This window comes from Penaeus japonicus, unplaced genomic scaffold (assembly GCF_977035675.1).
Source record: "Penaeus japonicus unplaced genomic scaffold, GWHDUDI00000001_assembly GWHDUDI00000001, whole genome shotgun sequence".
NCBI lineage: Eukaryota > Metazoa > Arthropoda > Malacostraca > Decapoda > Penaeidae > Penaeus > Penaeus japonicus.
In genome coordinates, this window is record NW_028234403.1 from 26,775,722 (window position 1) to 26,785,721 (window position 10,000).

Sequence of the window (10,000 nt, forward strand, 5' to 3'; positions counted from 1 at the left end):
TACTTGATTAGATAAGAGAAGGTACAAGCAAGGAGAAAAAAATAATTCTGATATAGTTATGCATTTTTAATATCATTTGAAGAACACTGATACTACATTTCCCTTCTTTGTGACCTATGATAAAGTCATTGTAAATTTTAATTTGAATATTATTGTCTAGTAATGTTTACTACTTGTCTTCAGTGCGTGTTTAGAATTTTTTTTTTTTTTTTTTTTTTTTTTTTTTTTTTTTTTTTTTTGTTTTTTTTTGTTTTTTTTTTTTTCTATGTTTTTTTTTTGTAGTGTGAGTTTGTGTGTGTTTGTTGTGTGTGTGTGTGTTGTGTGTTGTGGGGGGGTGTGTGGGTTGTGGGTGTGTGTGTGTGTGTGTGTGTGTGTGTGTGTGTTATGATGCGATGTATAGTATATGTATATGTTATATATCTATATACATATATATGTATATATTATATATGTATATATATATTCATATATATATGTATATATACTATATATATATATATATGTATAATGTATATGTATTATGTATATATATATACATATATGTGATATATATGTATAGTGTATATGTTATAATTATACATATATGTATATATATCTGTATATCTGGTAATATATATTAGGTAATATATGGTTTATAAGTATATATATTTGTATATATATTAGTTTAGTAATATATATATATTAGATGTATATATAGAATATATAATATTCAGATATGTATTATACTTATATGTGTTGTTGTATGTATTATAATATATATAAATTATAAAAAAAATATATATATTTGGTTATGTAGTATGTTCGTGTGTGTACATGTATATGGTATAGTACTATGGTATATGTATATACTGTAATGTATATAAAAATATATGGTATAATTGATATCTATATGTATATGTATATGTATATGTTATATATGTTGTGAATGTATATGACAAATTATAAATAATATATATATTATATTTATATATATATATAGAGATATAATATATATATAATTTATATATATGTGTGTATGTTCATAATATAACAGATAAAATGTATATGCATATTATATATATATATCTATATAATATATATATATATATATATATATATATAATATATATATATATATATGTCTATGTATTTCATATGTATAATATCCAGTATATGTAATAAGCATATATATATATATAATATATATTATATATATATATATATATATATACTATAATATATATATACAATATATATGTATATGATATTCTTATGAATTATACAGTAATATACTATATATGCCTATCTATATAATATATATCTAAAAATATATATAAATATATAAATCATATATATATTATATTTATATATATATAGATATATATATATATAATATATATATTTATATATATAATATAAATAATTATATATATATACTATATAATATAATTCTATATAATAATATAATATATATATAATATAAATATTTTCTATTTATATATATAATAAAATATTATATATTCTATATCATGTATATAAGTATATATATAATATATATTATAAAATAAATATACTATATATATATATATTATATAATTATATATAAATATATATATATATATATATAATATATAATAAAAATATATGTAATATATATATATATATATCATATATCTATATAATATCTATATATCTCTAAAAATATACACTAAATACTATTATATATCTATTAATACCTAAAATTCTATATATAAATAACCTTAAATACATAATTCATATATATACTATATTAATATATATCTAAAAATGTATAATACCTATAACTCCATCACACAAATATATGATATATATATGATATATACTATCAAATTATATCTATCATATATTATATATCATATAATAAATATATATAAGCTATATAAATATATTTTCTATCATCATTATAACTCACAACTATCATATAACATAAATTCTAAATATATACTATATAAATAACTTCTAAATCTACTATCAATATACTATTACAAATAATTATATCTAGAATCAATGATAATATATATATATATAATTATATATATATATTATTAATCATCAACTCTCTGTAATATCTATATATATATATATTATATCATTATTATACATTTATATATATATATTCATACCTATATAAATATATTGATACATATAAACCATCTCTCTATATACCATATAAGTATCTAAACAATATATATACATATAATTTATATATATATTAAATATATATGTAATTTACATTATATACATATATATATATATATATGTATATGTTATATGTAATATGTAATATATAACTATATACAAATTTATTCTATTTATCCCATAAATATGTCTCAATTAGTATATATGAATATATATACTATATATATATAATGTATATATATAACATAACTTATTATAAATATATATAACTAGGTATATATATATACATACATAGGTATATTAATACAAAATAAATAGTATAAATATTAATAAAAATGTATTAATACATAAAATGAATATATACAAAATATGTTAATTTTTATATCTATAATTTTGTATATACATATATTATGTATATAAATGAAAATTACATCTATTTTAAATATATATAATATATAGTTTAAAATCTAATAGATATGGTATAATTATATATCTGTATATACATATATAAATATATTTAAACAGATATATGTATAAGGGGTAGGGTTGGAGTTATTTATTTTTATTGTCCATATATGATTGTGATATTAGATTGAGTTAAATATATATATATGTATTATACATATATTTATAACATATATATATAATATATATGTAATATATTATAATAGTTATATATATGAATATAAAGATTCATATATATATATATACATTTATATTAGATATAATTATATATATATATATACATATATATATATTATACACATATATATATATATATAAAAATTGTATTATATACATATATTATGTAATAAACATCATATATATAATAATATAATATATATATATATCACATATATGTATGTATATATACATCTATATATATCTATATATATATATATATGTATATAGCATATGTATAATATATGTATATACATAATCAAATATGTATATATATATATATATAGTGTATATTATGTATATATTACATATACATATATATACATCTATAAGTATGTATATACATAATCAATATATATATATATATAATCCACCATATATATACATATATATCTGATTTATATACAAAAATCTCTTATATATAGGTATATTTATACCTAAATATCCAATCACCAATAGGTATTATATCTATACATAAATATCTATATTCTATCAGTATATATACATCAATATATACATGTTAACTCCTCTCTTATCCATGAATATAGGTTTATAACATATATAACTGATCACCTATCTCATATATTAACTTATATACATATATTTGTAATATATTGTATATACATATATTTATATATATATGTATATACATATATATGTTTTATAAACATATCATATGTAATATATGTATATATATATACATATATATGTTATTATCATATATACATTGTAATATGTATATACATATATATAACTATATACATATATATATCTATATAAACTATGATATATATATATATACATAGATATTATATTTACATTATATGGTATATACTATATATAAATATATATAGATATTATATATATAATTTATATATATATGAAACTATATATACATATTATATTGTATATACAATATATAGATAATACATATATGATGTATGTTCCTAAATATATAAATATATATACATATTATGTAGTATCCATATACATGATATGTATAATATATAATTATTTAATTTAGATAATATATTATATTATATATATGTGATACATTATATTATATATAATTATATATATATATCATCTATATACTATATAACTTATGTATATGTTATATACCTATATATTATATAAATGTTTTAATAATTTATTTTTTTTTTTTTTTTTTTTTAATATCTTTTTTTTTTTCTTATCTTCGTCTTCTTTTTCTTCTTCTTCTTCTTCTTCTTCTAAAGTTGAAAGAAAATATATGCTACGAAGATGGTATCTTTTCCAGGAGTGGAGGACTCCCTGGGAGCACATTAAGGCACCAACACTCTTACAGTGGCCCTGTGGCTGTAGGATGCACAGTTGTGAGGAGTCCTGCACACTCCCCTCCAAGGATGCGTCGAGACACAGCACCCATATTACCCATGAAGACCAGGAGCAGTAGCACCTCCAGACCACCTGATGAACCTTCGTAGTGGAAGTTATAAGTGTTTACATTGGTTCAGAATAAGAGGGTCAAAATAGGTTCGTGCTGTGTTGTCAAACATTTCAACAAGAAGATGTTGTAGATTAAACAAGTTGTCGTGGATCTAAACAGTGAGAATTGTCAGTAAGGGAGGGGGGAGTCCCAACGCCCCCTCGTGGGGCAGAGAAATTTTCGCTGAGCTCTGCCAAGGAAGATGACAACAAAAGCTTTTACTGTAGCTTCTGAACATCCATCCACAGTTCTTGTAGATTCAGTCCTGAATAAACTGAAACAATCTAAAAAAAAAAGAGATATCTCTGCAACGCCACCAACGCTTCAAGAGTCCTCCTTTTTAGATCAAGCCTAAAAAGCCACCTCAAACAATAACAAATGAGCGAATTTATGCTGAGATTGATGAACGTGATGAGGATGAATCTAAGGACTTAAAGAAACACATTCCTTCTGATGACTTAGTAACTCCTACTGAAGGAGAGAGGGGAAAGACTGAGAGTATAACAACACTGACAGATACTGCATCAAATCCTCGTTATTCACGTTTGTCTGAAATGTACCAGCCCTCAGGCTCTGACTCAGGAAATGGCTCTGGTGACTCTGTACAGACTTCTGCTAGTGATCCCAGAAAGTAAGTATCCAGAAATTTCGTAAGATAAGTCAGGTAAGTGGGAGCTCTTTGATCTATTTTTTTGGGGGGAATTTCTCTTACTAAGTTTTGTTATGTTTAGGAGAGAATGCCAAAATTTTCAATTGTATGGCTACTACTTGTCTAAGTATTGTGTGCCATACTTTTAATATGATATTATTACAGCTTTTATTTCATTTAGATATATGTGGATGTGATCTTTGTTCCAGTTTTTATTTTATCTATATATATGTGGATGTGATCTTTGTTGCATTTTCAGAATTCCATGTCTTTTCCTTGACTTTTCAAACTCACACCTTTTTATTAGAGATTTCAAATCTTTTTCATTTCTTTTTCTTATACATATTGTGAATAGAAGTGATAGGAGATTCAAGGACTGTTAGAAGCCATTTTCTAACATTTCAGTCTCAAACTTTTGCACAAAGTTGAAAAAATAAAAAATACTGTTTGTTTACAATGTAAGAAACATACTCTATTAATACACACAGTATATGATCGGTGATAAAAAAAAAAAAAAAAAAAATAGAAGTACTAATAAAGCATATGGATATTTTATTTTAATCCATATATAAAAAAAAAAATCATCTCCTGTGGCATAAAATCCCTGAAAATTCAGGATGGGTCTTTTCCAGCTTATGCAAGAAAGGTCTTGCTTAATGGAAGCAAAAAAGGCAAATTGCTGGAATTCCCAGTTTTGGCTATGTTGGCGAAGTCTTATACCTTTGTTTTGTTCAGCCTTCAATTCATCTTTAATTTTGATTAATCTTATAAAGGGTGAATAGGTAAAGAGTTCCTACTTCTACTGCTTAGGAAGACCAAAAATCGGTTTTTTTTTATCTGAAGTCAAGTAGATATTGTAATTGATATGTATTTCATCCTGTCACAAATATAGCAATAATAGCCTTAAAGCTTTTATAATACATGATTGTAGTTAAACTTAAACAGGTGTTGTAGACACCTTACTATTTGAGTGTACAAAACAGATAAAGATATGACTTTCTATCACAGCCATGAATTGTTCCTGGTTTGACTGTAAACATGTATTATGATAAAACCTTGTTATAGATATCACTCAATAGTCATGAGTTGAGATCTCTTTACAGTCGTGACAGCCAAGCCTCCTTTGGTGACAGTGGCAGTGTACAGCTGGAGGAAGACTCAATGGTTGAAGAGGAACCTGTGCTCTACAGCTTGCCTGATGTGCTTCCAACTACAGCCTTCGATCTAGAAAATTTCAATACTCTTCTTTTAAACTCTCTAGAAAACAAACCTTTGGATTCTACTGCTCTCAAAGGCATAAAAAATACACTGCTAGAGAGTGGCTCAAGGTAAAGTATATAGTAGGTAAAGTACTATGTAACTTATTAAGAGATATTATGTCCAATACTTAAGGTATATGCACGGTTAGGTATATATGTTTGTAGATTAATATTATCTTCTATATTAACATGAAATACATGTATGTGTGTGTGATTGTGTTGTGTGTGTGTGTGCTGATAGAGTTGTGTTAGTTTGAGACTGGAGAGTTCTGTGGTGTAGTGGGATCAGTTATAGTGTGTGTGTGTTGATGACGTGTCTGAGAGACATAGTGAGAGAGTGAGAGATAGGAGATTGTGTGTGAGTGATAGAGAGGATACATATATAGATACTGTTTTTATGATAGTGAGAGTGTGAGTGATTGAGAGAGAGTGTAGAGTGTGTTAGGTGTTGTGGGGTTGAGTGAGTTTAATATGAGTTTGAGTGATATTGAGAGGAGACAGAGTGAGTGTGTGTGTGTGAGAGGGTGTGTGTCTGTGGATGCCGATGTGATTGATGTGAGAGTTTGAGTGAGAGATATAGTGTGAGAGTTGTGAGAGTGGTGTGTGGAAGGGTTGAGAGTAGAGAGAGTGAGAGTGGTGTTTGCAGTGTATAGAGAAGTTGTGAGTGAGAGATAGAGTTGGATTGGAGTGAGAGTGAGAGTGTGGCTGATAGTGTGATAGTGAGTGAGAGAGTAGAGTGATGAGAGAGATTACATGATATATTTACAGAAAGTACAGACTGAGTATATTAATAGGGTGTTTAGTTATCTGAGTATTGAGATAGTTAGTGTTAGAGTTAGTATATTGTGAGAGTCAGTGATTATTTTTATTAGATATAATATATTGACAGAGAGATGACTTATGATACAGATGGTATGGAGATGAAATATAAATTTGTAGATATGTGAAGTAGTATGTGATACATAATAAAGAGTATTAGAGACAGTGGGTTGTTATAATATAAATTATATAGACATTTGTTTTTATATTGGTTGGGAGATATATCATATATGACAGTAGGTTTGGTATAATATACAGATAGACATATGTATGATATAGTAGTAGTTATGATTTTATAGTAGAGATATATGAGTATATTATATTAGATTTGATTTAGAATGTTTTTTGATATTTAGAGAGATATAGGTGTATATTATATAGAGTATTATAAGATAGGAGTTATAATGGATAATTTTATAGATTATATATAGATATACGTTATTATTTATATAGATGGGATGATATAAGGGTATAATAGTTATTTGGTATACATATATATATTGATCTATTGATATATTTTTTTTAGATTTTTTATGTATATGTATAGTATTTTGTATATATATATATATTTATAGATATATATAAAGGTTATATATCATATGTATTATTATGTATATATATCTTATATATGTATATATTATTTATAGAGTATAGATATTATATATATATATTTTAGATCTATATAAATACAAAGTATAATATATGTATATTTTGTGTTTGTTATATATATAAGTATACTTATTATGTATAATATGTAGATATATGTGTAAGTATATTGTATATATTTATATAGTATCTATATAATATTATATATATTATATATATATTTGTTTATATGTATGTTATAGGTATATTAATGTATATATCTATATTTTATATGTATAATATATGTATATATATATTTTATCTATTTAGTATATATATAGATTATATATATATATATATATATGTATATGTATAATATATATATATTATATCAATATTTTATATATTTATATATATATATTATATATATAACATTTTAAACCATCCACGCAGGGGGGCATACTAGCTTGAATGTCACATGGCGGAGGCGTTTCCATTCTTAGGCTAATCATTGATATGGCTGGCACAATACTGTGCCGCCCGGCCACTGGGCTTTTGAATGAGCGGTACAGTACTGTACCACCCGTCCAGAGAGGGTTAATTAACCCAATCCCAGCGATAAGTGGAAACCCCCTACGCCGGGCTATGGAATACATACATGTATGACATGCATCGGGCATTTAGCTGTGTCACACAGATGTGATGCACCGTGGCCATAGGGTTAATATACATATATATATATATATATATATATATATATATATAATTATATTATAAATATATATATACATATATATAATTATATCTATTATATAATATATATAATAATATACAATATATGTGTAAATTATATATATATAATATATATATATATTATATATATTATAATATATATAAAACATATATATATATATTTCATATATACCTATACATCTATTATAATATATATATATATATATATAATATATATATATATATATATATAATTTATATATGTGTGTGTATATAATACATATATATCTATATATAAATATATATATATATTTATATATATATATATATATGTTATATATATATATATATATATATATATATAATATATAGATAAATATCTAATAATATATATATAGATATGGTACATATACAGACCCACACACACCACACACACACACACACACACACACACACACACACACACATACACACACACACACACTACTCTTCTCTCATGCAAGACAAACACACACATATATTTATATCTATATTTAAATATTATATATATATATATATATATATATATATATAAATACATATAAATATATATACATATACATACACACCACACACACACACACACACACACAGCACACACCACCCACCACACTCACACACACACCACACATATATATATATATATAATATATATATATATATTTGGTATATGGATAATATATATATATATATTATATATATATATCATATATATATATATATATATATATATATATATATATATATGTATGTATGTATACATATGTTTATATATTTATCTATCTATCTATAAATCTATTTATCTATCTCTCCGTCTATCTATCCATCTATATCTTTATCTCTCTATCTCTTCATTCTATGGATATATATAAATATATATACATACATATATAATATTTATATATATAGATATAATATATAAAGATATATATATATATATATATATATACAATATATATATATAATAATATAGATTATATATATATATATACATTTATAGTATGTTATTATGATATAATATTATATGTTAGATATATTTAATAATTATATTATAATATATATCGATATTTATATTAAATATATAGTATATATATATAGAATATATATATAGTATATATAATAATATATATAGTTATATATATATATAGATATATATATAATATATTTATCTTATATAATATTTATTATATAATATTTATTTATATATGTTATGTATATAGATATATATTTTATATTATATAGATATATATATATTTATATAATTGTGTGTTTTTATATTCTTTTATATATATAAGATCTCTCGCCGCTAATCTTTATATGTCTATCTGTCCTATATATATCATATCTCTTTGTATATATATTTTCGCTAATATATATCAAGCTTCTCTCTATATTCTCTTATATATATATGTATAGTATATATAATATTTTTATATATATATATAGATTATATAGTTATTTTTATAGATATTTATATAGAATATAATATATATAAGATATATATATATATAGATTTTGATATTAGGATGTAAAGATGGTGAGATTATATAATCTTTATATATATAGATTTTATGAGTATATATTAGACATACAGTGATAACTTATATATAT

At 22.4% G+C, this 10,000-nt stretch overlaps 1 protein-coding gene across 1 annotated transcript in view; it reads left to right on the forward strand.

Moving 5' to 3' along the window:
* LOC122264429 (breast cancer anti-estrogen resistance protein 3 homolog) overlaps nt 1–10,000 on the forward strand; it is a 21,100-nt gene that overhangs the window by 5,237 nt on the left and 5,863 nt on the right. The window contains 5 exon segments of the mRNA XM_086538030.1: nt 4,118–4,300; nt 4,444–4,491; nt 4,493–4,627; nt 4,629–4,937; nt 6,047–6,283. Coding sequence (XP_086394156.1) covers nt 4,118–4,300; nt 4,444–4,491; nt 4,493–4,627; nt 4,629–4,937; nt 6,047–6,283 — 912 coding nt within the window.